The sequence below is a fragment of the Sciurus carolinensis genome, chromosome 2, assembly GCF_902686445.1.
Source record: "Sciurus carolinensis chromosome 2, mSciCar1.2, whole genome shotgun sequence".
In the NCBI taxonomy this organism is placed as follows: domain Eukaryota; kingdom Metazoa; phylum Chordata; class Mammalia; order Rodentia; family Sciuridae; genus Sciurus; species Sciurus carolinensis.
Genome location: NC_062214.1, coordinates 123,655,718 through 123,683,417, shown reverse-complemented (window position 1 = coordinate 123,683,417; position 27,700 = coordinate 123,655,718). Strand labels below are relative to the sequence as shown.

Here is a 27,700-nt window from a genome sequence, read left to right as displayed (position 1 = left end):
AAAAAAGGGCTGGGGACGTGGCCCAGTAATTAAGTGCCTCTGGGTTCAATCCTGGCATAAAAAACAAGTAGCCATCATCTTAAAAAGTGTTTCATGTGTCAAGGCATTGTGCTTTATGTTCAACACAGTGTTATCTGTCCATGTTATTATCCCCATTTTACAGAAAAAGAAACAAGACTCAGGAAGGTTAAGGTCACAGATTTAGTAAGTGGCAGGGCCAGAATTAAAAATTAGGCCTATCAGGCTCCCAAACTGCTTTCCTGTTTATTGATAATTATCTTGTGAGCTTAGAGTCACCTTGTAGTCACTGGTCTGGCAGAGGAGCCAGTGTGGTTCTGATTGACTGGTGCTTGTGTCTACCAGATCATAATTAGTTTGAATATCACCTCTAGTGTCTACTGTGTTCTTGACACAGAGTTAAGCAGAATGTGTCTAACAATCTATTTGTTGAGAGAAACAACATCTCATTTATCTTGTAGCACCCACATGAGATAGAAATATTTACATTTATTTTCCAGCTGAGGAGACAATGTCACTGTGTGGGGAGTTGAGTAACATGCAAAGCAATGGAGTAGTGAGTGACAGAGCCAGTTTACTCAGCTTCGTTTGGTTTAAGAGTCAATTCTTACTGGTTTTGTTTTTATATGGGTGCTTCTGGTCAACCCCAGAGTATAACCTAAATTCCTCCCTTGAGATGAATCAAGATGCAAATGTGAAATGGTGAAGTGGTAAGAATACTGAAACAGATATTAAAAACCCTAACTTCTGGTCAATTGCATGAGGTTGGGTAAGGCACACTACTGACTTTACATGGACCCAGCTTTGTAGAATACCAAAGCTGGAAGGCACTTCAGAGGTCTCTCTGTCACCGAATGGAGGTATATTCTGGTGTGTATCACCAAGGAAACTAATAAGCATATTCTTTATAATGTTCCCCAAAATGGATTTAACCCTGAATACCTCCAGTGACATGGATCTTTACTGCCTTCCATACAGCCAGTTCTGCTGTCTCAGAATTCAACTTTTCTCAAAAACTGTTCCCCTTGGCTTTTTTTTTTTTTTTTTTTTTTTTTTTTTTTTTGGCACTTCCAGTTGAAAATATTCCCCTTTGACTTTCCCTTCTTCTTCATCCCCTTATCAATTAGGTGGTTAACATATTGAATACCCAGCATGCTCAAAGCCTTGGGGCACACAAATCTAGTCTTATTGCTTCTCTTTCCACCCCTGATCTGGGCAAATGTCATCACTTCCTATGTGACTCTGTGCCTACTCTCTCTCCTGGGTCTAATTGAGCATATATAATATTGTTGGATGGGTCCTGGTAAAATACTCCTCTCCCTATATCTTTTCCCTGTTAAAGAAAATCCCCAGTGGTTCTTGTTTGTTCAGGGCAAAATTCAACCTCCCCTGCCTGGCATCAAAGCCGCCTTCTACTCAGCCTATGTCCAGTCCACCCGTCCCTTACCAATACGCTCCCATTTCTCTCCAAATACAAACTATTCTAACAAAATTCTATTCTAATGAGACTGGACCTCTTTTGATCTCCAAGACAACTTGTCTTCAACTTGCTTCTGTTTTTCTCCCTTCCCTGAGACCTAGCACATAGCTAGCTCACAGAGGTACACAGGAATCATGTGCTGACCTCAATCTCTATGCTGGTCCTCTCAGTCTCCTTATCATTTGAGTTTCAATTGAATAATTTATAAAAGGCCCCCTGGCTCCAAAACTCCATGGAACAAGGAAAAACAGTGTTAGCAGCTAGGCTGGCATATGCCTGTAATCCCAGTGGCTTGGAAGGAGGAGGCAGGAGGATTTCAAGTTCAAGGCCAGCCTGCACAACTTAGCAACAAAATAAAAAATAATAACAATAAATGGGCTAGGGATGTTAAGTGGTAGAATGCCCCTGGGTTCAATTCCCAGTACAAAAAAAAAAATAAATGAATAAATAAATCTTAGCAGCCACACTAGAATATAAGGAGAGGCCTGATAGAAGACCCTGAGGTAGCTTGAAAGAAGAGGAATGCAGATTAAGCAACTACCTCCCCAAAGACCAATTTCTTTTCAGGAAACCCCAGGAGGGGTAGGCAAGGGTACCAGAAAACTCTATTTGGGTTACTGAAGTGAAGCACGGCAGCACTAATACTGCTACCAAAGTATAATCTTTGAACTACAAGAGCCACCCTAGGAGGATTCTTCAGGCTTCACACTCCAAAAGGCCTCCTGGGAGGGAGACACTGACTTCAGGAAGGAGGGTTCTAGAGGAGTAGGTAGCAGGGCTTTTGCTATTGCTGAGGGTGGTGTGGAGTGTATGTTTTCCAAACCTCTGCTTAGGGCCAGAATTAGTTCCAGGTCCCTCAATACCCCAGTAGAGGGCAATGATGGGATATATTCATAAAAATTTTGTATGAGAAAACTCTTATGATAAATTGAAAGCTACGTTGCACTGATAAGGACCTTATGATAGAGTGTGAGGAACACCTTGCCACTTCTGTTCTCTGTGGGCACCAAGGCTGAGACAAACCGGGCTACAGAAGACTTGGCTCTTACACAGAGCCAAGCTGAATGAAGGGATCCAGGTTAGCTTCAGGAGACAAATGTCCTGTTTCTCTGGGCACAGCATAGGAGATTTTTAACTGAATTTATGCCAAACAACTTACACATTCATGGTGGATTGCATGGGGCCAGGACAGGGGACTGTAAGAAACATCTACTCCTGTCAATGATCTGCCTCACAGTCCTGGCATTTAACTGGCCAATTGCTCCCATCATTGTTCTCTGGCTATGAAACATAGATTGCAATGCTAATTCATAAATGAGACTGAGTTTGTATGTTTTAGTCAGCTTTTTCGCCTCTATGACCAAAAGATCTAACAAGAACAATTTTAGAGGAGGAAAAATTTATTTGGGGCTTATGGTTTCAAAGGTCTCAGACCACAGATGGCTGACTCATTCCTTGGGATCTTAGGTAAGGCAGAACATCATGGTGGAGGGGCGTGGTAGAGGAAAAAGCTGGGGACATAGCCACCAAGAAGCAGAGAGAGAGAGCTCTGTTCAGCAAGGACAAAATATATACCCCAAAGGCATGCCTCAAGGAACCCACTTCCTCCAGCTACACCTTCTCTGCCTATAGTTGCTACTCAGTTAATCCCTATCCCTATCAAGATTAATTCACTGATTAGGTTAAATTTTTATAACCCAGTCATTTCACTTCTCAACTTTCTCACGTTGTCTCACACATGAGCTTTCGAGGACACCTAATATTGAAAACATAGCAGTTGTATTTACTTTCCCAATTACTTTGTAAGCATATTTAACAATATCTCTGGGAGAAAGAAGACAGAGAAAATGACAGTAATGCAAACAGAGTGGAAGTCTGGGAACTGGACAGAAGCAAGTTTGGGTTGGAAAAACCAAGAGAGAAACAAGAAACATGAGGAGACTTTAGGGAAGTGTCCTGTCCCTGAACAGCTCTGGAGAACAAAAGGGCTGATTTGTCTCTGCTTCTCTGGTTTGTTTGCCTGAGATCTGAGATCTTGGCAAAGAAGTAGTCAGGGCAGGGAAGTTAGATTAGTCTCAGATTGAGGCAGGAGCTTTGTCAGAAGCTTCCAGAAGTTATAACAAATTCCTTTAAGAGGGATTCGCTTCTAAGAGGGGCTCCTGGCTCTGAAGGTTCATGGGAATACCTTGGACCCTGTTTTATAAGCTCTGAGTTTTAGAGTTACATCTCATGGAATCAGTTGCCACACTCCTGGGAGCCCCCCTCTCTTCCCAATGACTGTCCCTGTCCTGATAGGTCTATTTTTGTTACTTTGTAACACTTTGGGTTTTTCTTAGGTACCCATTTTCACCATAATCATGCCTCAATGGGTTGACTATCTTCCTTTGTTCCAGATTCCTGGATTTGTCCTCGTGAGGGAGAGGACGTAGTCTTCAACCCAACCAGCGCAGAAGCATGTGGCTCTCCTCACATTCCTGCTGCAGCCTTTAATATACAAGCCTGCATATAACCTTCAGACCTGCTGGGGATGAACATGATGTCAACGATAAAAACAATCATAGCTAATATTTATGAAGGGTTTTCTTTGTCCCAGTCACTATTCTAAGTGCGCTATGCCTATTTCTCATTTTTTGACATGCAAGGAACTTTCCTACCACACCATTCCCATGACCAGCCTATCTTCCTCACTCAGTCATGTTGTGTGTGTGTGTGTGTGTGTGTGTGTGTGTGTGAGGGGGTATTGGGGATTTAAACCAGAGCCTAGGCAAGTGCTCTACCACTGAGCTACTCAAATTATTTTGAGGCAAGGTCTCACTAAGATGCTGAGGCTGGTGAATCTCCTGCTGGATTATAGGAGCTGGGTTATAGCTGTGTACCACTATGACTGCTGTGCCTGGCCTCACCCCATTTGTAAAGAGAAATACTGGTCAGAGATACAAACCCACAAAAAAGCATGTGAAGGACTACCTCAGTAAGGCTAGTGTACTCCTATCCTAGGCTCTAGAACACAGATGAACACAAAGGGTATGCAAAGTCACAAGATAAATGCCTTCCATATTTAACTAAAACTGACTTTTGAGGGGTGGTAGTATGGGAAGTGATTTAAACTGTGTGCTTGACTATATCGAAAAATTCAAAGAAATTACAACTTTAAATACTTTTATGTTGAAATAATTTCAAATTTAAAGTTTCAGAAATAGTGCCTAGAACTCCCCTACATGCATCATTCCAATTCCCCAATTGTTGTTATTATGAGCCATTTGAGAATGAGTTACAGACACAATGCCCATGATTCTTTAAGTTTTCAGTGACTATTTCCTAATTACAAGCACCCTTGTCTACATAATCACAGTGCAGGTATCAAAACTAGGAAATTAACATTGATCCATCATAACAAGTGAAATTTTAAGACAACATATATGATATCCACACACAAGTTTCTTTTATAAGTATGATTTAAGTGAAAGAAAGAGACTTTAAAGAAAGCTCATGCTTGTTGGGCATTATATTGTGTAAGGAATTTCCACGGAACCACGCCGGACACGGGAAATCACATAAGGGAATTTATTAAGCAAACAGTGTCTCCCTGCAGGGTAAGAGAGAAAATGAGAGGAAAAGAAAGGGAAAGAGAAAGGGCTCGCGCTAGAGAGAGTGGAAAGCCAGGAGGATAGAGAAAAGTGTGTAGGACAGACAGAAGAATGGAAAAAAGATGGCGGGGAAGCTACAGTAAAACAGTTGAATTCTGTCGGGCTAACAGGGGACCAATATAGGAGAAGGATATTTGCAAGCTGACTGATGAACCAATGGCTAGCTAGGATGTTCACAGATTGACAAGTGGTTGGGAGGCGGGCAAAATGGCTGTAGCTGGTGGGCAGGGGAGCAGCTTTATACATTACATATTGGATATTTTCATTTTCTTTTGCCATTGCTAGCACTTCAGGGGAAAGTCTGGGAAGCATTGCTTTGCGGGCTCTGATTAACCATGAAAACCTAATGCTGGATGTGCCAACCTTGAGGGTAAGAAATGGGGACTCTTAGCATAAATAAAATGCTTCAGGATGTCTCAGGCCTATCTTGAGCACTATCAGATGGGGTCTCTGTAATGTTTTCCTGTCCTTGAACAGCAGATGGAAGTGAAGGCCTTTACTCTTGCTGTATGTCCTTATTTATGTCTCCAATAGCCAATAGTCTGGCCAGGGTCATGCTTGACTAGTTGATCATTGTTAATAGTTTGGATGTGAGATGTCTCCTGAAAAGCTCATGTGACAATACAGGAATGTTCAGAGTTAAGTGATTAGATTATGAGCTGTAACCTAATCAGTGTATTAGTCCATTTGATGGATTAATAATTTGAATGGATTCCTGGCTGGTAACTAAAGGCAGGTGGGGTATGATTGGAAGAAGCAGGTCACTGGGGACATGCCCTTGGGGACTATATTTTGTACCTGACTCCTCACTCCTCTCACTCTGCTGCCTGGCTGCTAAGAAGTAAACAGTTTCCTCCACCATGCCTTTTGCCAGAATGTTCTGTCTCATCTCCGGCCCAGAGTGATGGATCTCGCCAATCATGGACTGGACCTCTGAAACCATGAGTCCAAAATAAACTTTTCCTCCTCTGAGTTGTTCTTGTCAGATATTTTGGTAACAGTGATGAAAACTGACCAACACAATCATCAAGTCCTTGAGGGCTGTTTTCTCTCCTTTCTGACTGATACAATAGGAGTATTCAGGTGAAGGGTGGAAGTGCAGATATGTCAGGATCATGGGCACTCAACACTCTTTTGGATGAACAGGTTTTTTCCCTCAAATCTGGGAGTCTGCCCATTTGCAGATTGATTTGCTGTCTATGTATGGTGAATTTGACCTTGGAAAATAATCCATTTGGGACCATTAATTAGGGTGCCAGTTTGGAAATATCACTAGACTAATTTTAAAAAATCTGAATTCTGGCTTCGAGATTGCCATGCAATCTTGGGCACATGTTTAAGTTATCTATCTTATTTTTCTCATTTTCTAAATGAGAAATGCAAAATTAGATAATCTCTGAGGTCACTGGACATCTTGCAACATTATAATTTTATGCCTATCTACCAAGAGTCTAATGCCCTACAGATGTGAGATTCCATTTTGTGACAAATACTATGGCCCAAGCAAGAATTTGTACTAATTCATGCTCGGGTCAGTTCATGTTTTAAATGTGTAGGTTCAGCTTAGTTTTCATGTAAAAGCTATAGAAAGTAATGACCATGATGTTTTCCCACTGTTATTGATTAGTTGGAAAGCAGTGGAGGATCATGAGCCATGAACATTGGTGGAGAGTTTGAGTAATAAAAGATGAACTGGAAAATGAAGCTGAATCAGAGGGAGAGAAAAATATAAATGGTCTTCCATGATGGAGGTGGGGGGATACCAAGTTTACTTAAGGTTTAACTATTTCAGGAGGGGAAGTTGTAAATGTATTTAGAGCCCTCTCTCTATCAGTTGCTGTGAAAATTGAACCCTTTGGATAGGAGCGGTTACAGAGGGTACCCTCAAAAGTTAGTGGCCCCAATCCCCTGACTTCTTTTCATATCTTTGGATTCTTGGATTTATGGAGAGTAGAGATAAGAAAAACCTCCCTTAAGTAAAATTGTCTTAACAGAAATTCTTGATAGTCATTTTCCCCTTTTCCCATTGAATGCACCTCCAGCCCCTGAAAATGATCTTACCTAAAGAAATTAATGCATACTGTCATTTGTATCTGACCTTGAACCTTACTTTTAATTTTTTTTAAAAAAAATTTGTTCTAGATAGTTATGCATAACAGCAGAATGCATTTCAGCTCATTTTACACAAATGGTTACTTTTTCTTGAATAGGAGATTTTTTGGCAAGTGGAAGATGAAGAGGTATTTGGCCTCCTTTATTTCCATCCTTTGTTCTGTCCTGGAAGTGGCCTGCTCCTCACATCACAGGTTTGACCACTCCACATTTTATGCCATGGTAATAAATACAAGTGCTAACACTTCTCAAACTTTCCCTACATGCCAGCCACTCTTCTAAGTGCTTTATATGCCTCGTTGCATTTAATCCATATAATACTTTTAGGAAGTAGGTATCTACAGATGAGGAAACTCCCACCTCCCTAAGTTAAGAGGCATTTCTGTCATAGTGTATATTTTTTAAATCATGGGTGACATCTTTCCTTATCTCTCCTTTTGTAAAGTGTGGGTTAACAAGGTTAGCAATGTGGGTTTTCTCATTCTTCTGTGGTTTCATGGATGCTCCAAGCTTACTAGCTTTGGGGTCTGCCAGAGGTTAACACCTAGGCAAAAGTTGTAATTGCTCCTCTTTCTGCCTCTTGATGGTGGCATTGGGGTAGGAGGAGGACTTTAATATGAGAATCTGAAGTCTTTGAAGCACTTTTGGAAACCCAGTCATGCAGGAGCATAGGAGAAATGTGGTGAAATGGGTCAAAGCTCTCCCAAAGAGAAGCTACTGGTGTGTTTTTTGCTGTCGTAGCTCAAGGGTTCTCTCCTGGAGTCACTGACACTAAAAAAAGGGCCAAAGAAATCAGTGTGAAGAGAAGAGTCCCAATCTCAAGGGTGAGATGTTGCCCTTTCAGTCAGGATCCTTCTCTTTACATTAATCCTTTTAGCCCTCTTCATAGTGTCAATGACTCTTTTACTGCAGTGTGTGGAGACTTCTGGGAATTAAAGAGCTGTAGAAAAGTCTCCTACCTAATCTGTCTCAGATAGTTGCTTTCCTAGGAAAACCAGCTCACTTCTGCTCCAGTTCTCAGGTTATGTTCTGTACTGGACTTCATTTATGCTCCTTAGATCCAGACTGAAGCAATTCTCTTTAAAGTCATCTAGTCAAGGGTGGGTCATACTCCCCTGGATCCCCCACCCTCCACCTACCTCCTGGATTCCACCCCCTGCAACAGAAATCTTTCATAGATTTCTCATCATCAGTCTACTTTTTCATTTCTTTAATTTTCCCCTCCATTCTTTAACTTTCGAGTAGTAATGCATCGAGGTTCAGCCAACCTGGGTATTTGGCCCAAATTATTATTATCTTGGACTTCAATAGCCAAATGCCTATTTCAACATAATACCTGGCATCCCTAAACTTGACTATGATCAAGATCATTTCAGGGAATGGGTAACTGTGAAATCCAATGAGCTAAAACAGCAGTAGTGAGAATAAGGCAGGTCATTTGAATTCTTTGTTAACATCAAAGTGTCACTGTGAGCATTCTAGATGTAACTTGGAGTGAAATTCCCCCTATGAACTTTTGAGAGCTGGGCACAGTGGCACATGCCTGTAATCCCAGGGGGGTCAGAAAGCTAAAGTAGGAGGATCATGAATTCAAAGCCAGCCTCAGCAAAAGCAAGGTGCTAAGCAACTCAGTGAGTCCCTGTCTCTAAATAAAACACAAAATAGGGCTGGGGATGTGGCTCAGTGGTAAAGTACCTCTGGGTTAAATTCCTGGTACCAAAAAAGAAAAAAGTCATGAACTTTTAAAAGTTTTGAAAATATGTCAGCCATTGGAAATATAAATACATACTTATTATTATAAGAAAAACTGAAATAATTAATGGCTGTAAAAGCCTATAATATTATATATAAAATAATTATTACAATTTTTTTGCCTAATCAAAAGAGACAAAATTAATTGACATGTAATATAAATAATAGGGGAAAGTATGTTAGCTATATAACCTTAGGAAGAACCTTATGTACTTCTTGAATTCAAAATATTTGTAACAATTTAATAAATGATACAAGTGCTATTTAATTTAATTTTAAAGAGCACATGGTAGAACAATAGAAATTATGTTGTGATTCTATCTATGGCTTAATTATATGATAATCTTTTTGTTTTATGTTTTTTAGTCCTTAGGATTGAACCCAGGAACACTGAACAACTGAGCCACATCCCCAGACCTTTTTAGTTTTTATTTTGAGGCAGTGTCTTACTGTTACTTAGAGACTTGCTAAGTTGCTGAAGCTGGCTTTGAACTTGCAATCTTTTTGCCTCAGACTCCTGAGTCTCTAGGATTACAAGTGTGAGACACAGCACTCTGTTGATAACCTTTTTAGAATTGATTGGTGTATTAGCATTTATCATGTAAATACAGTCATCTTTAAGAATCCTTAAGAACTATGTATTTTGGAGAATTTTAATTCACTTACATATAGTAAAGCACACACATCTTAAGTATACAGTTCAATGAGTTTTCACAGGGTAATCTCCAGCTTCTCAGAAGACACCCCCACACTCCTCCTAGTTAGTAGTTCCCCAAGGCTATAATTATTCCAGCATCTGTCACCACAGATTACTTTAGAACTTTAGTTTTTTTGTACATGTATGCACACATGCGTGCACCCACGTGTGTTCCTGGAGGTCAAACCCAGGGCCTTGTGCATGCTAGGTAAGTGCTCTACCACTGAGGCACACCTCGGCCCCACTTTAGAATTTTTTTAAGGTGTTTAATACTATTTAGATAGTGAGTCAAGAAAAAAGTCCTATTTAAAGTCTTTTCATTTTGATAGGATGCCCTGAAAGCATAATTTTAGCAAGTTCAAAATTTTGTGAGGAGGATGTCTGCATATGAAATTATAACATCCATAAGAGCAAGCATCAGTAAAAAAATATAAAGAGATGTGAAAAAAGAATAAAATGAAGAGAAAAAAATCAGGTGCCCATAAACATCTTCCCTTTCTATGCACTGTAGTTGCAAATTATCTTTTTAGAATAGTAAATATACAGTATGGTGACTACAAAATAAAGATTTGGGATGAAGCTTCAGATTCATTTGCGTATTCCAGAAGCCTAGTCTATGATAGCAATGCTATTTCCAGGAAACAGGGATTTTCACACTCAGTTGTGTGGCATTTGGTCACAATGTTAGTGCTCCTCTACTTTCCAGCCTGTGGTGGCCAACTCCTCAACTCATTGGCCTCACATTCTGTCTGAATTGTTTGGGTTCTTTCTTTTCCTTCCTTTCTTTCTTCCTTCCTTCCTTCCCTTCCTCCCTCCCTCCCTCCCTCCTTCGGTACTGGGGATTGAACCCAAGGGCACTTAACCACTGAGCCACCCTTTTTTTCCCCCAACCCTTTTTTTTTTTTTTTTAATATTTTTATTGAGAGACAGGGTCTCACTGAGTGGTTTAGGGACTTGCTAAGTTGCTGAGACTGTCTTTGAACTTGCGATCCTCCTGCCTCAGCCTTCCCAGACACTGGGATTATAGGTGTGTGCCAGAATGCCCAGTGTCTCCTCCTTCTGCCTTCTCCCTGGTCTTCAGCAGGACTCTGCCTCTAGGCTTATCCTCCAGCCCACTCATGGGCATTACTTTAGCAGAACAAAGTCCTTGGGAGACTTGCATGGGCTATTTGCCCTGGTCTGCTATCTTTCAAAGGTGGATATTGCTACTATCCCCATGGTGACTAGTCTCCATTACCCATTTAAGAGCTTCTTTTTTTTTTTTTTTTTTTTTTTGCAGTACTGGGGATTGAACTCAGGGCCTTGTGCTTGCGAGGCAAGCACTCTACCAGCTGAGCTATCTCCCCAGCCCAAGAGCTTCTTAAATATCATTTCTAAATCTTCCTGCAATCCTGTTTGTTAGGTAGTATTATTCCCACTTTGCTTTGTGGAACAGACCTGCAAAAAGGTTTAGTAATTCGCTCAAGGTCATATAGCCAGGAACAAGTGGGCCAGGATTTATACCCAATTCTTTCGGGCCCCAAAGTTTTTCTGGTTAGGAGTGAAGGAGCAGGGCTGGGGAGGGATGAGTACAGTAGAACCCCCTACAGGGCTGGGAAGGTCTAGCAGTGTGCGTCTGAAACAGGGTGGGCAGGGGACACAGTGCAGTTTGTGTGGGACTGGGATGAAGGAAGAGAGAAGGGGCTGGCTATGGTCAGGAGTGCAGGCACTGCAGAAGGGGCTCTTAGGACTGAGCCAATATAAAGCCAGAGCTTCTGCAGCTCGACTCGCTAGAGGGAGAAATGGTGTCTGCAGCCAAGGGGCACAGGGAGGTGGCATTTCCACATCTCAACCCCTCAGTCCTGGGCAGGCTGCCAGCACGGAGAGTCAGGGAAGCACTGAGGCAGGGAGATCATTATCACGAGGAAGGAAGCTCTGGCAGCTCCACCAGTCTGTTTGTGACAAGCAGGCTCTGGGCCAGGGAAGTCCCTTAAGGTCAAGGGAAATGTGATCCCAGAACAGGGGGATGAAGCTGGGACACTCCCCTTACCCTACGCCTTCAGGCCAAGGGGATCTACCCAGAACCAGGCCCAGGGCCCAGGTCAGAATATCAGAGGGCTAGAGAAGGGGGAGGGGCAGTCAGAGAGGGAGAGAGAGAATGAATTAAGAACCCCCGGCACCTCATAAAAAGATCTCTTGGCTGGAGAGGTAATGACCTTGATTGCAGCCAACACAGGGTAACTGGCTCTGCAGAGCTCTCAGGGCTCCTTTCTACGCGGGTGAACTTTTCCCTACTTCTCCTCTTGTACCTGCATTGGTCTTCTTTTGTACCCAAATGGTTCAGTAGCACTGTATTGAGATTAAGGGCATCAATATTCAATTCCAGGTGCTACTTCTAACCAATCAAACTCTTCAGTTGATTAAGCCTTCTGAAATCCCAAGTTCCTCATCCATGAAGAAGGCAAGCAATCCCTGTCAGGACTCATGTGGATACATTGTGAAAAGCATGATGTGTTATATAAATATGATGTGGCATTTCTTTGTCTTCCTCTTTCTTTCTGGTCACCTCTCCCCACACAGGTCACCTCCACATCAGAGCTGGGAAGACTTCTAGTTTAGGAATGGAAACAGAGCCGTCTATCAATTCTACACATCCCTTCTCCATTTATTCTGTCCCTTATCATGCTGTCATGACAAGATGGGGCAAGAGGAAGATGTTTAAAGGTATAGACCAGGAAACCCATGCACCTGAGTTTGCTCAGCTCCTCTCTTGGGGATAAACTTCTGGGAAAACAGCAACTAAAAGATGAAAGACCATCTCCTAGAATCTCAGACCACTAACGTGTCAACCTCAGCTCCCTGTCAGCTTCTCCAAAGAGCCCAAACCAGGAAGAGTCCTCAGAGATGAAGGGAAAAGAACACTCTGGATGGAGAAGGAGCCAAGAAGGAGTGGTGCAGAGGCCTGGAGGAGGAATCAAGAGTCAATCAAAGAGTCAGGAAGTCTGGAAACATGAAGGACTTCATCCAAGTGCACAGGAACCAGCAGGAGTTTCCCAGAGTCCCCTCTTTGGGGAGGGTTACAGGCCACTACGTAAGGAGCATTCAGATGCTTCTTTTTGTACCTGCAGTTTGGGTACTTCCCTGAGGTGAGTTCACATGTGGTGAGGGACACAGGGCCTGGGCTCTGGTGGCAGTTTTCATGGCTGTTCTTGCAGGTTATGTTGGGGGTCTGGCAGGTGGTGGCCACACTGGAGAAGGATTCATGCAGGAAGGTGTTGAGGTTTTTGCAGTGTTTTGTGGAGTTGTTGATGTGACCCATAGCTGAGTTGCATGCTTTTGTGTTGTGTTGCACATGCTGAGTTTCAAACCACTGAGATGAGGTCATGTGCTTGGGCTTGGCACTGACTGGGGTCTCAGCCACCCACAGTCCCAGCAGCAGGAGCAGCAAGAATCCTCCTGGTCTGGCTGGTGCCATCTCTCCTGAGAGTAGTCAGGATGGAAGGCTGGGTTGCTAGGAACAGACAGCAGAGGTATTCAGAAGTATTCAGTTGAGAATACTGCCTTCCTGTACCTGCTTATTCTAGCTAATCACCCACTTTCCTACCATACTGTCTCTCTTTTTATTTCTTTCTTCTTTTTTAAAAATTTGGTACCAGGGATTGAACCCAAGGGTGCTTTACTACTGAGCCACATCCCCAGTCCTTTTTATTTTTGATTTTTTAGATAGAGTCTCACTAAATTGCTTAGGGCCTCGCTAAGTTGCTGAGGCTGGCATTGAACTTGTGATCTTCCTGCTTCAGACTCCCAAGCCGCTGAATTACAGGTGTGTGCCACTACTCCCAGCTTCCTATACTGTGTCTCTTTTCCTCACTCTGTCTCATTTCTTCCTTTCCCTCTGTGTGCCCACAGCTACGGTGACCCCATCTCCTAATCCTATGGCCTCCTTCCCCTGACCTTGTATCCCTATCCGCCAGCATTCTGTCCCTGTGGCCTCTCTTTCTTCGTTCTGCTTCCTCTTCTTCAGGCCCCATCCTCCCTGTGTCCTCATGTCTCTATGTCTGCATCTCATCCCCTCCATATTCCCAACCCCATCTCCCCGTGTCCCCATTTTCTTCTATTTCATGCCTCCATCTTCAACATCTCTGTTCTCTCTCCCTCACTCTACCCTCTCCCCGCTGTGTATCCTTATCTCCCATAAACTGAGTCCCTCCTTTGTCCATCTGCTCACTCTTCATCTGGTCAGAACCATCCTTCTTTCTCTGTCTTCTCATCACAATATCTTGCTGCAGGACTCACCTCCCACTTAGTCCTCTTGCTGAGACTCCTGTTCCAGGGCTGAGGGTATATCGGACTCTGCTGGGCTGTCAGACTTCTGAGGGCCTCTGCTCACTGCCTTGAGAGCCGGCCTGGGCTATGCTGCTTCTGCTTGGGGGCAGACTGGGGAGCAGTCCCTAGATCAGGAAATGAATCAGGTTCATGCCTCTCCACTTACATATCCAAAATGAGTGGATGCCTGTGGAGCTGGTGGACCTGCCTGAACGTGTTCAGCAATGAGGAAGCTTAAATCCACAAATTCAAGGAGTATACTGTAATTGGTCCCTGGCCACATCGTTTTAATGGCTCTTTAATAAAGCACCTGATCAAGGTGTCAACACAAATGACTTTCAGGAAGAACTGTCATCTCTTCCTGCATATACCTCTGGTTCATGATTTGGGGAAGAGTCAATCAGTGGTGTTGAGGATTGCTTTTGCTCTGACTTGAGGAACTGGTAGAATAGCTTAGAAGGTAAGTCCGTATGGTTTCATGCCATGCAGGTGTATGGTTTATTTTTTGGGAGATGCTGGAGGAGACAAGGGAAGTGGATGAATCATCCCAGTCACAATGCTCAGCACCACCCCTGGAGCTCAGCTGTTCTTAAGGTGATTAATTTCTCTGGGCCTCTGCAATTCCAGGTGCTGACCAAGTGCACCTGACTTTATGGGAGAAGGTACCCCAAACCTCTCATTCTTACTCTCTCCCTTCCTATTTTGTTGAGTGTTGTAAAACTTAATCATTACCCAAGTGATTACATTTGAAATGCTGCCCTTCCTTCATGGTGTATGTCCTGTTCCTTGTGATAGTTACAGCCTGTGTGGCGGCTGCTTCAGGGACTCCCATGAGCTTGCAGTATGACACTTCAGAGAACTGATGGTCAGGCAGAGAAGCATCACCATCTGTGGAGGGGAAGGCCTGGGAAACAAAGATGAAGAGCATTTTTGTTTTCATAATGCACCTATAAATAGTAGGTAATCTCAGCCAGGCATGGTGGGGTACACTTGTAATCCCAGCGGTTTGGAAGGCTGAGGCAGGAGGATTATAGGTTCAAAGCCACCAGTGAAACTCTGTCTCATAATAAAAAACAAAAAAAGGGCTGGGGATGTGGGTCAGTGATGGTGGCGAAAGTGTTCATGAGTTCAGGCCCTGGTACCAAAAAAGAAAAAAAAAAAAAAAAAAAGGTAATCTCAGAATCTCAGGTTCAGCTTTATTTATGTTGTCAACAGATATTTACTGAGCACCTACTATGTGCCAAGGTACTTGGAATACTTCTGTGAAAAAAAAAAAAAGGAAGTCCCTACCTTTGTGGCGCTACATTCCATTGAGGAAAGACAGTAAAAAAATAGAGCCAGACATGGTGGTGCATGCCTGTAATTCCAGTGGCTGGAAAGGCCAAGGCAGGAGTTCAAACCAGCCTCAGCAACTTAGTGAGGCCCTAAGCAACTTAGTAAGACAATGTCTCTAAATTCAAAAAAAAAAAAAAAAAAAAAAAAAAAAATTAAAAGGGTTGGGGTGCTGGGGTTGTGGCTCAGTGGTGAAGTACTTGCTTTGCACGTGTGAGGCATTGGGTTCAATCCTTAGCACCATATTAAAATAAATGAAGATCCATCTACAACTAAAAATACTTTTTTAAAAGGGGGAGGGTGGGGCTGGGGATGTGGCTCAGTGGTTAATGGCCCCTTAGTTCAATCTCCAGTACCAAAAATAAATAAATACACAAATATACTTTGCTCAAAGTGATAATTGCTATGAAACAAATGTAGAACACGATAGGGGTTGGTGGGCAGTGATATTTGAATAGGGTCATTGAAGTAGACGACTCTGGGACAGAGACTTGAAGGTGAAGGAGTGATACTGTGTTGGAGGAAAACTGAGAGAGATGGAGAGAGGCAGAGAGAGAGAGAGAAAGAAAGAAATAGAGAGAGAGAGAAAGAGAGAGAGAGAGAGAGAGAGAGAGAGAGAGAGAGAGAGAGAGAGAGAGAGAGAGAGGAGCACTACATCCATGCTAAAGCACACAGGTGCTCCCCCCCAGGGGGTGGCACTGGAGGAATGGCAAGGTGACTACTGTGGCCAGAGAAAGTGAATGAGGGGTTCAGACAGGTACCAGACGTGGACTGTGGGAAGCCTTAGAGAGCATTGGAAGGTCTGGGACTTTCACTAGGAGTACAATGGGGAGCCCCGCAAGGGCTGTGAGCAGAGGCAGTGAGGGCCTCTTTAAAGGATCACATGTCTGCTGTGCAGATTATAGCTGTAGAAAGGTTGTGTGGGTGAGGACCAAGGATCTCTGGAAGAAAAAATAGTGCTGGAGATGTGAAATGCCACTAGATGGCAAAAGAGAACCATGAACAAGTTCTCACAGGCCTCTGGTTCTGCTGGTTTGCCCTCAGCCCAGCCCTTGGCTTCTTCATAAAGGTGCTTGAATCTTTGCAGGCTGAACTTCTGGATAGAGTATTATGCCCCTGCTGCTGGGGAAACACACATGCTTGGGGATAAAATCCATGTTTTAAAGCAGACTGTGGGCCAAATGCATATTAACTCTGACCAGTTCAGCCCTTGGAGCGGAGGCTGGGGTGGGAGGAGGGGGTAGGAGACTTCAAGCTAATTTGAATTCCTAGCCCAATCTCCTTTCCACTTCCCATTCTCCTAAAGTGAGATGTTTCCAAACCACGATTTGAACTGCCCTCCGCTCTTGTGTTTTCCTGTCATTATAATTATACTAGTTTGCTCTTCAACTCCATTATGCTGGTCTCTCCAGAAGGCTGCTTTAGTGCTGTGTGCAGATGAAGTAAACAAGGTTCTACTGTCTCAGGTCAAAGGGAAAGGGGAGTGAGGGTTTAAGTTTGCACATGGAAATCGAAGCAGAAGAGTTGAACCTACCATCTGTACAATTTAGGCTGAAATCTTGGCTTTGCCTCAGTTATTTGGACAAGAAAGAGGATTTTTGTTTGTTTACCTAAACTACCCAGCTTGCAAGATCTGCTTCACTTTGTACCTGGTGGAATAATTTTGCTATTTTACCTTCACTGTATCCATGGGCACAAGGAAAAGATGAAGGAACAGGGCCAAGGTCAGGGAGAAGAAAAGGGGTCAGATATTAGACCAGCACTGGTCAGGGAGTCCTGCAGAAGGAGAAGGGAAACTTAGAGAGAACAGAAGAAAAATGGTGGGAGAGAAGATGAGAGGGAAGAAAGTCCTTCAAGAGAGCAACCTCTACTCTGGCTTCCTTCTCCCTCTATTGTCATAGTCACTGCTGTTGGTCCAACCTGTCCCTAGGCTGCTGTGTGTATAAGTTGGGATGGGTGTTGTGAAAATCCCAGCAGTGCCAGGTGGACCTCTGCCTGTGTCCCCCACGGGACAACAGCTGCTGTTTCCTCTGGCCTACCCTGGGAAGGAGCCAGGAGGAGGGGAGAGAGGGCTGGGCCTGGACTGGTGCCCACCCTTCAGAGCCAGGCCTCTCTCTCTTCCGGAGTTCCACACAGCCTCTGGATTCCAATGGAAAACCCATGAGGAGGTTCCCCTCCACATTGGAGCAGATCCAAGTTGTTATCCTAATTTTGTTGATGCTTGGATAAATAAGGGTAATGGGCTCATTTTCGTATTTGGGGAAAGTGAAACATACAGCAAGTTGGGTCAGATGCGGGACTCTGTTCGGGTCTTTGAATTCCCATGACCTTTCCTGGAACAGCTGTGGGTTTGGAGGAGGCAACGCTGACAGAAGTTTGCAATCCTTGGCTCCCAGATCTATGCCTTTAGACAAGCCAGGGAGTAAGAGAGAGGGACCTGGTCTGGGAGTAAGACGCTTCACCAGTTGATTCAGTCTCATGAGCCCCTGCCAGCTACCCACTCCTCATTTATGTATAGAATGAAGTATAAATTCCTTAGCCTGATACTCAGGCCTGCCATGATCTGGTAAACCTGTTCCTAACTTTTTCTCTGACTTGTCTTCCACTTAGTGCCTCAACTACAATCAGACTGGTTTTCTCCCTTTTCTCAAACATTCTTTCTTTCTCTCTCTCTCTCTCCCTGCCCCTGCCCCCGGGACTCTGGGTTCAATTTTTAAATTTGAGACAGGGTCTTGCTAAGTTGCCCAGGTTGGGCTCAAACTTGCAATTCTCTTGCCTCAGCCTCTGGAGTCTTTGAGATTGCAGGCCTGTTCCACCACAACTGGCTTTAAACATAATTTTCATAATCCTCTTTATTTCCACTTAACTCCTAACTACCTTGTGAGACCAGTCCCAAAGTCCCAGGATGACCACCCTCCTTCCCAGGAAAGCTTTTTTTGACCTTCTTCAAGTCAGAGAGATCTTTCTCCTCTCTACATCACTATAGCTTTTACTGTCTTCAGGAAGTATTATTTTCTTCTTTGAATCTTTGGTTATTTCTTCATATGTATTTATTGTTTTCCTCCAACTTAGACTGTGAATTCCCAGAAGACTAGAACTACTTGTTACACCTCTTTTGCTCTTCCCACAGGATGTACTGGATTGCCCTGCCTGTAAGTGACCCTGATTCAACTTCTAGGTTAGAAGGTATCTACTCTTCCAGAATGATAGTAGTCCTGGGTGGGATCACCACCAGACCACAGAGTTGGTATGCAGATTGGTGAACTGATAATGCAGTTCCTGATCTTCAAAGGCCCCTGGAATTGAACAAAAAGACTGACGCCCCTTTTGGGTTCAAGGAATTTGAGCAATTTGAGTTGGACAGGGTGAAAAGTAATGTCACTGGAATCATGGTGAGCTTAATTCAGGATGAAATCTTGGGGATCCCCTGAATCACAGGGATCACTCCTACGACTGTTGCCCTAGCCAGTTGTTCTACAAAGGCTTACCATTGAAGAGAGAAGAGGGTGTAGATGATGACATGTGGAGGGTCAACTTGACAGGAAAAATAAGTCAAAGTTATATTGTTTCAAGGGTAAACTATCAGTCCTTTTTTTTTTTTGGTGGTTCTGGGGACTGAACTCAGGGGCACTTAACCACTGAGTCACATCCCCAACCCTTTTTTATTTTAGAGATAGAGTCTCACTAAGTTGCTGAGGTTGGCTTTGCGATCCTCCTGCCTCAGCCTTCTGAGTTGCTGGGATTATAGGAATGCACCACTGTGTTTGGTTTTATCAACTCTTTTAAATATACAAGGTACAATTAAGTCTGCTTTTGTTAGGAAATCTGATTATGTCATTAATTAGATAAGAGCTTCTCAATCTCAGCACATTTACATCTTGGTCTGGACAATTCTTTGTTGTGGGAACTTTCTTGTGCAATGTAGGATGTTTAGTAATATTCCTGGCCTTATGCTAGTAGCACCTCCCAGTTATGACAAACGAAAATATCTCCAGACTACCAAATTGCCCTAGTTGAGAACTACTGAATTAGAATATGACCTTGAACAGTCATGTATTTAAGTTCTACTGTCCAGAACTTAGTTTCTTTATCTTTAAGGTAATTCTTTTTTTTGGGGGGGGGGGCGGGTACCAGGGATTGAACTCAGGGGCACTTGACCACTGAGTCACATTCCCAGCCCTATTTAGTATTTTATTTTGAGATGGGGTCTCACTGAGTTGCTTAGCACCTTGCTTTTGCTGAGGCTGGCTTTGAACTCATGATCCTCCTGCCCCAGCCTCCTGAGCTGCTGGGATTACAGGTGTGCGCCACCATGCCCAGCTCTTTAATTCTTTATATATAAAATCTAGTGTAATAGGGTAACGATCCCACAAGTCCCAGGCTTAGGGAACTTAAAACCATGAGGAGGATGTCACAATGGATGAAGAAATTACATGGATCCACACTTCCAGAATAGGAATTAATTTATTTATTGTACTGGGAATTGAACCCCGGGGCATTTTACTACTGAGCTACATTCCCAGGCCTTTTTATTTTTTGAGACGGGGTCTTACTAAACTTAGCCGAGGGTCTTGCTAAACTGCTGAGGCTGACCTCGAACTTGGGATCCTCCTGCCCCAACCTCCCAGTTCTCTGGAATTATAGGTGTGTACCATGGCACCCAGCTTAGGATAGAATTTGAGAGACCAGAACACCAGAATTGCAGTTGGGAAGCTGAAGGTCCACTGCTCTGTCTGCAATCAGCACACTTTAGGCCCCATGTGCATGCCTTTCTAACATTTTTATGTGTGCATTTCCACTGAATTATAGATATGATCCACAACACTTGTCAAAGTGCTTTCTTTCATATACAATTATTTTTAAAAAATTGTCTCAAATTAAAAGACAAAAAGTTTATCAAAAGTTTCATGGAGATGAGTTCTAAGACAGAACCTGGAAGGGGCTCTAGGTAGGCAGATCAGGGATTGGAGATGGTGGGACTGCCATCATTAGGCTTGTTTAGGGAATAAACAAAGCTTTGCAACTATGGAAAGTGAGTTGGTATACACCTAGGAGACCTGTATTCTGGTTTTCCCTTTATGTATTGTTTAATGATTTCAAAGTACTTTCATGTTTGCTGATTTTATTCTTGCAGCCTTCTGATGTGAAAAAAAGGTATTATCCCATCTCCCAGCAGAGGAAACAAACTCGGTGGGTCATCCAGTATGAAGTCCTGAACTGAACATACTGCTCAATTCTGCAATCCTGCGTGCACAGGTGAGTGAAGGTGGGTGGAGGGAGTGAAGAGTGGTAATGGTGGGTGGGGAATGAAGGAAAAGGAAGTTCAAAAGACATAAAAAGCCCTCTGGGCTGGGGATATAGCTCAGTTGGTAGAGTGCTTGCCTCATAAGCACAAGGCCCTGGGTTTAATTCCACAGTAAAAGGGGGGGGGGGGCGCGGGGAAAGTCCTTTCTCTTCTCAGGGAAGTCATGAGGGACTAGGGAAGAGGTGGCATGATTCAAGGCTGGGACCACCGTCTTTCTGGTTGGTTTCTTTGAAGCCAGGCCCAGACACCACTGTGCATTGGTTCCCATTCAGTGTTGTCGAGTGGTCTGAAGGATCCAGATGAGCCACCTATTTTGGTGGACTTTATCCTCACTTTCTTGGATGTGCACAAGAGGGGAGGTCTTCCAAGCAGAGACTTCTGGGCTAGGGATGTAGTTCAGTGGTGGAGCATTTACCTAGCATGTGAGAGGTCTTGGGTTCAAACCACAGTACTGTCCAAATAAATTAATAAGAGTAAGGTCATTTCCTTCATGATCAGAGACTTCTGAAATATTGAGTATTGGTATGACCTAGCTTTCAAGAGGGGGAGCAGCAGCAGCATTCAGGGTAGAGAAGCACAAGTAAGGCCTGGGAGGTGGGGTGTGTTGCAGTGTGTCAGACAAAAGAGACTACATTTTTACTCTGGCAGTGGTATGAAAAATATATTTGAGTTGAGCCTCTCCTGTGTGGTATCTGGGAGAGAGGAAAGCCTGAGTTGAGGAAGAAGTAGGATGGGGGAAGGGAGCAGATATGCGGGAAGGTTTAGCTGAGATTGCGAGGGCTGTATGACTGATGGATTCACACTCACACTGAGTATTCACCAGGTGCCAGGCACAGACCTGAAAGCTCTTGATGTATATTTTAATGAATACTAATGCTGTCATGAGGTATAATATGGTATCCTCAAGACCTGAAAGTGCATGGTGGTTTAGTAAACTTGAATTGGTGGCTCACAGCCTGTAATCTGCAGAGCCAGAATTCAGTTCCTGGTCTGTTTTACTCAAAAGCCTTGATCTTAGCCCCCACACAGTCCTGACCCCCAGTAGGTGGATTAGGGAGACAGATGAGCCTGGAATCACTCTCAGGTTTCTTGTAAGGTAACTGGGGAAACTGAGATAGACAACACAGAAGTGAGCTGTGAGAAGGATGGACTTATTTTGGACTCTAGTTTGTGCAATCAGAAAGAGCAAGTCTGGGGAGCTGTAGATGAGGGGCCATCGAGACAACAGCAACTTCTCTGGTACCCCTTCTTCCCCCTGGGCTACAGAGTGGACCTTGGAGCACTCAATGTTCAGCCTGCTGACTCCCTCCTGCTGGTGAAGGTGAAAAGGCTCTCCCAAGAGGAATCCCAGAATGTAGACAACACCCCTGCAGAGACACAAGGCTCAGAGACCTGTGGAAGTCAAACATGAAGGCAGGCAGGCTTTGGGGAGCTTGTTTTTTTTTTTTTTTTTTTTTTTTTTGTGGTGCTGGGGATTGAACCCAGGGCCTTGTGTTTGCAAGGCAAGCAGTCTACCAACTGAGCTATCTCCCCAGCCCGGGAGCTTGCTTTTTGATGAAAGGGCAGATATTTGGTAAAAAGAGAATTAGGAAGCCTGACTTTTTCTGTAGCATGACAAACCACCAAAGATCAATCTGATCGGACTAGGCTCAGTGGGTCCATAGCCTTTTAAGTCCAGGTTATACTGTTAGAAACAGTCTGTCAAGTTTTGGGTGTCAGAGTCAGCACACATAGATTTCCAGGAGTGCTCGGACAGAGCCTGAATCACACGTTAGGGCGTTAGGGGTGATGGTTAATGACAGGGACTGTGGGGAGTCCTTGAGTTCTTGATTCTCAGCCTGGCACTTTGGTGGAAGGTCCCTGTGCACTTGACCTCAGGGGCTCCTGTGAGTGGGACGAGGGAGTGCTGAATCCTCTGTTCTCTGAGGGTCAGGAATTAGAAGCACTTTGTTCCTCAAAAACATGATGGTGTGCTTTCCTTCTCACCTTGTGGAGAGGAGGGCTGATGAACCTGAGCAAACATCAAAGCAAGCCCAGGAACTTGGGTACTTCTGGCAAGGAGGATGGAACTAAGTGTTCTGAGGATACCAGTGAGGAGATGACCAGACAGCAATGTTTCTTTCCTCCCACCCATCCAACCCCCTCAGTACAGGGGCTCCTCAAACTCAGGTCCTACTCCTTCCTCCCAAACTGGTCTTTACCCAGAGACTTTTTTAGTCTCATTTTACTTCTAGGTTGTTCTTGGCCTTAGGCAAGAAGCATCCTTGTCCCTGCCCTGCCCAGCTGTCTTCAGCTCCTGTCCTTCCTCCAGAGCTGTTAGACTCATCAACCCAGTCTGTTCCTTTTATTGCTCTGCATTTTTTAGCAAAGAGTGACGGGCCAGGGACAACTGGGAGCATTTCTCACTCACAAGCTGGTTGGAGTTCTTATTTGGCAAGTGTTGCAGCTCACAGACTGGGTGAGACTGAGACCTGGTGGTGGACTCAAGGGAGGGATGGTGGTGACTGCAGACAGCCGATCAGCTGGGTGGCCTTAGGCAAATGCCTCCCCTCTCTGGGTCATTGGGACTTGGGCAGAACGACCACCTCTTAGAGAGCAGGAAAGGCACATGGGGAATGTTGGGGAATGCTGGAAGGGGCATACAGACACTGTAGGCCTACCCTGCCTCCAACCACCTTCACTCTGCCAACAGGAGGAATGGTACCAGCTGTGATCCAGCTTCTTTTCCTCCAGCTTGTTCTAGGGCCCACTCTAGTCATGACCATCCAGCAGGAGGCTGCTGTTCAGAACTTCCGCACCTTAAACATGGACTATCCCAAGGTGAACTTCCCAGGTGATTTCGAGGGCTACTGTAATGGTTTTATGTCCTATGTGCGGGGCAGAAAGCAACACTGGTATTGCCCTACGATACATTATGTGATACATGCCCCCTGGAAAACCATCTGGAAGTCCTGCAAGAACAGTGAGAGCTTCTGTGAGAACTACAACGAATACTGCACACTCACCAAGGTGTCCTTCCCCCTCACCATCTGCAAACTGTATAAGAATCAGCCACCCACCAGCTGCCACTACTCAAGCACTGAAACCAACGGAAAGATCTACCTGCTCTGCTCCAGCAAGTATGAAGGCCAACCGATAGATATCCTTGGGCTCTATAAGGGAATTTATAAGTGACAATTTCTCCCCTTCCCAAACCTACCTGGTGGGTATCTCTAGCTATAGGAACCTCCCTGAGACCTTTAGACCCACTTTAGCCTCATTTCCCTTCAGTCCTCCTCAGTCTCTGTTCTGCACCTCTCTCTGAAACCATTGATATTTCCCTTCACCTAACCTGTCCTTTCCTTTCTCCTCTTCATGAGCCCAGAGCTATCTCTCCCAGCACTCCAGTTAGTCACCCTGCCTTCTTTCTTCCAGTTTGCTCATCTAGGCCCCCTGGGATTTCAAGTTATCTTCTCTCATGCATTCCTCCTGAGGTTTCTGCATTCCTTTATTTCCAGTAGCTTCTAACATTGTCCAAACTCCAGGGTCTGCTGCTAATAAGGCATGAGGTAGATGAGCTGGATCTGGTTCTGGCCATGTAAAATTTTTTTTTTTAATTTATTTTTATCGTAAACAAATGGGATCCATCTTGTTTCTCTGTTTGTATGTGAAGTAGAGGCATACCATTTGTGTAATCATACATTTACCTAGGGTAATAGTTTTTGACTCATTCTGTTATTTTTTTTTCCTTCCCCACCACCCCTCCCACCCACGTAAAGTTTTAAAACCACATCTGAGTTAAGATAGAACTATTAGGGAAAACTGGGCATAGGGTACATAAGACCGCATTGTACTAACTTTTGCAAGTTCTTGTGAATCTGTAATCATTTCAAAATAAAAAGTTAAAAACACATCTGAATCAGTCCTGATTTAATTTTTTTTTCTTGCTCTCTGAGTCTGGTGACCACCCACCTCTGCCATCTTTCCCAGCTACTCTTACTGAGCTACCTTATCAAAAGATGTAGCTTAGTAGCAGAGCATATTTGCCTAGCATATGCAAGGTCCTGGGTTTGATCCCTAGAACCCTCTGGCCCCCAACACACACAGAGGTCTTCTGTCCCATGGGTACCATGATGGAGTTGGGGTGGGTAAAACTCACTTCTGGGCTGGGGGTTAATGGATTTTACCTTCCCCCAGCACTGGAAAAAATTTGTAATAGGAGTCAGGCTGCCCTACCTGGTTTCTGTTTCTCTCCCAACAAAACCTGGATTGCATTAAATGTGGAAAGCTGGAGGGATAAGAAAGGATCAGATAATTAGCTGTAATCCCAGTGGCACAGGAGACTGAGGCAAGAGGATTGTGAGTTCAAAGCCAGCCTTAGAAACATGGTGAGACCTTAAGCAACTCAGCAAGACCCTGTCTCTAAATAAAATATAAAAAAGGGCTGGGGATGTGGCTCAGTGGTTAAGCGCCTCTGGATTCAACCCCTGGTACCAAAAAAAAAAAAAAAGTCTAATAATTGACAAATAGGTTACGTTATGCCAAATACGAAATTGCTAGTCCCCTTGGGAGGTAGAAGGGAGATATATTAGTGATGTGTGATTATGCTTGCTCATCTCCTTGCTCACATCTTGCTCATCTCTTATCTCCAAGTATATTCCTCATCCTGTTGTTAGAAGTTGAGAGGAGGACTAACTTACTGTGGTAGTCGTGAGGCCAGACAGGGTAAAGGACGTCTGGCTTGCCTGACTCCTTAGACTCTCTCTTCTCCCTCTCTCCAACACTGCAACAATTGGTCCCTCACCCTCATCAAGACTGAACTCATTCGTTGCTGCACACACAGATGTTTATTGCTTCTTGAGCTCCCTGGTGTTAAAGATGCAGGGTTAGGGGCAGCTGGCTACGATGAGGCTTCTCTACTTGGAGGTCTTCTTATCATAGGTACCAGAACCCTTGTAGCCACTCACATAGCCAGAGTTGTCAGTCACCTCTTCCCGTCCTGCAATGCCTTTGCCCTTGCCACTTTCATCAAAGCGCTCCTTGTGGGTACCGGTGTACTTGCTGGTGTCTGTCAGACGGTCTACACCACCCACTGTGGTTGCCTTCTGCAAACCAGAGGATGAGTTTGAGCCCTCTTCTTTCCCCTGCACTGTCACAGCCCTTCCCCAAAGATGGCCTTAGATCCTCCAACAAGTGCTCACAGTTCTTGCTCTGCCTCTGCCATTGTGCTGCTTCCCCATGGCCCAGATGCAGCTGTGGGCAGGAGCTCTGGCAAGAGTCATCCACTCCTGAGGCAGGAGGAATCTGGTGTAGGAGTGCGTGTGGTCTGTGATGAGGGGGGTGGATACTTCTGTTTCTGGAGGAGTTTTTCTGACCAGGCTGAGAACTTCAACCTCAGACCAAGTGGACAGAGTAGAAACAGCTTTTCATATAGGGGGGACAATTACGTAAAAGGGTGGGTGACAAGTAAGAGGGTTTTTTTTTTTTTTTCCTGATTTTTTTTTTTTTAATTTTTTTGTAGTAGGGATTGAACCTAGGGGCACTTTACCAGTGAGCTATATCCCTCAGTCCTTTTTATTTTTTATTTTGAGATAGGATCTCTCTAGGTTGCTGAAGGCCTTGCTAAATTCCTGAGACTGGCCTTGAATTTGTAATCCTGCCTCAGTCTCCTACTGGTTGGGATTACAGGTATACTCCACCAAGTCTGGCTGGAGGTCCCAGATTAAACCTTAAATAAGAATAGAAGGAGGACTGAGGATCAAGTTCCAAGTCCTCTACACTAATGTCCCCCCAAAGCCATCAAGCCCTAGATGCCTGGTTCAGATCCTGAAGATCTGATTCTAAATTCTATTAAACTAGCTGTACTGCAGCCAGGCATGTGGCTCAGCTCCAACTCCCAATTGCTATGCACCTTGGGCAAGTTACTTCCCTTCTCTGGGTCACCTCAGGAATGACTACATGGTCTGTAAAGTCTATTCCATTACCAAGAGTGCACCATGGACTTAATGCTCTGTTTTCTATAGTTCCACTGTTAGCCGGATATAGGACATTGGTGGATGGGAGGGAAGACTGGAGCAGTAGGGATTTAGAGGAGTAAAGGACTAGGGATGAAGAACATCACTCACAGTAGCTCCAGTGGTGGCTGGGTCCTTGCCCTCCATGAGTTTAAAAACATTCTCCAGGGCGTCATTTGGGCTCTTCCCCTTGAATCGCTTTTGGCCCAGTTCCTTCATGGCCTCTTGAAACTCTGAAAATGTGATGGTTCGGGCATTCTTGGCCCTGGTGAGTCAGACAGAAATTCAGAGACTTTGAATATGAACTTGTTACCTTTCCCTTACTCGGCCTCTATCGCTGAGTGTCTTGAGGACAGAGAACAGCCTGGGCCAGTCCTCCCAACGAGGTGCTTGGTAGGCCCAGTACAAACGCTGGGCCACAGGAACACCTCATGGCTAACTGCCTTGCTCCTGCTATTCCCCCACCCCCAACTTTGTCTTCTTACTTCACTTTACTGAACACGATGTCCACATCAGTGGAGGTGACCGTCTTGCCATCCATGATGCCACAGTCTTTGCACAGCTTGGAGAAATTCTTGTTGTTCATTTCAGTGCCACTGCTTGATGACTCTCCAAAGACAGCAAATCGCTGGAAGGTTTTCTCAGCTTCTGATGCCATGACCTGCTTGCTGAAGGTGGGGGAGGGCAGTAGGGGGAAACTCGGGGGTGGGGGGAGAGGGGAAGGGGGGACTGAGGAGTAGTGAGGACGGGGGTTAACATACACCAGACACAGAAACAATTCCCCTTTTCCCTTCTTTTCTCTTTTCATCCCCTCTCCCATTCTACCTGCTACTGATAACTGCAGGAGTCACCCCTTCCCAGCACTTGGGATACTCCATATAAAACACTCCCCCTTCCCACCACTCTGTGTACCTGAGAATGCCTGGATGGTACACTGACCCTGCCCAGCCTTTTAAGCAAGTGTGTGCAGATAGGTGGGAGTCATGGGCTAGGGAGATTGTGGCAACCAGGAGACAGGAAGGGGCAGGGAGAAAAACTTCTATGATCTCAGTGTTTATG

The 27,700-nt window shown here is 44.4% G+C and overlaps 3 protein-coding genes across 5 annotated transcripts; 1 reads left to right on the top strand and 2 right to left on the bottom strand.

Moving 5' to 3' along the window:
* Positions 1–12,500: 12,500 nt before the first annotated feature.
* Positions 12,501–14,069, bottom strand: LOC124977739 (ribonuclease 8-like). Its single transcript, XM_047541514.1, has 2 exons — positions 13,982–14,069; positions 12,501–13,196 (listed from the first exon to the last, which is right to left on the bottom strand). Exon 2 carries the CDS (start codon positions 13,158–13,160, stop codon positions 12,660–12,662), a length of 501 nt encoding a protein of 166 aa, XP_047397470.1. The 5' UTR covers positions 13,161–13,196; positions 13,982–14,069; the 3' UTR covers positions 12,501–12,659.
* Positions 12,507–24,242, top strand: Rnase13 (ribonuclease A family member 13 (inactive)). 3 transcript variants are annotated; one of them, XM_047541515.1, is made up of 5 exons: positions 17,482–17,578; positions 18,416–18,495; positions 20,478–20,599; positions 23,014–23,106; positions 23,341–24,242. In XM_047541515.1, the coding sequence occupies exon 5, from the start codon at positions 23,346–23,348 to the stop codon at positions 23,820–23,822; it is 477 nt and encodes a 158-aa protein (XP_047397471.1). In that variant the 5' UTR covers positions 17,482–17,578; positions 18,416–18,495; positions 20,478–20,599; positions 23,014–23,106; positions 23,341–23,345; the 3' UTR covers positions 23,823–24,242. The 3 variants fall into 3 exon arrangements, with proteins under 3 accessions (XP_047397472.1, XP_047397471.1, XP_047397473.1); XM_047541516.1 differs by lacking the exons at positions 17,482–17,578; positions 18,416–18,495 and adding an exon at positions 12,507–12,831; XM_047541517.1 differs by lacking the exons at positions 17,482–17,578; positions 18,416–18,495; positions 20,478–20,599 and having other exon boundaries at positions 22,888–23,106.
* Positions 24,243–25,265: 1,023 nt separating this feature from the next.
* Positions 25,266–27,363, bottom strand: Tppp2 (tubulin polymerization promoting protein family member 2). The gene is made up of 3 exons (XM_047541891.1): positions 27,127–27,363; positions 26,753–26,906; positions 25,266–25,732 (listed from the first exon to the last, which is right to left on the bottom strand). Exons 1-3 carry the CDS (start codon positions 27,297–27,299, stop codon positions 25,544–25,546), a joined length of 516 nt encoding a protein of 171 aa, XP_047397847.1. The 5' UTR covers positions 27,300–27,363; the 3' UTR covers positions 25,266–25,543.
* Between the last annotated feature and the right edge of the window lie 337 nt (positions 27,364–27,700).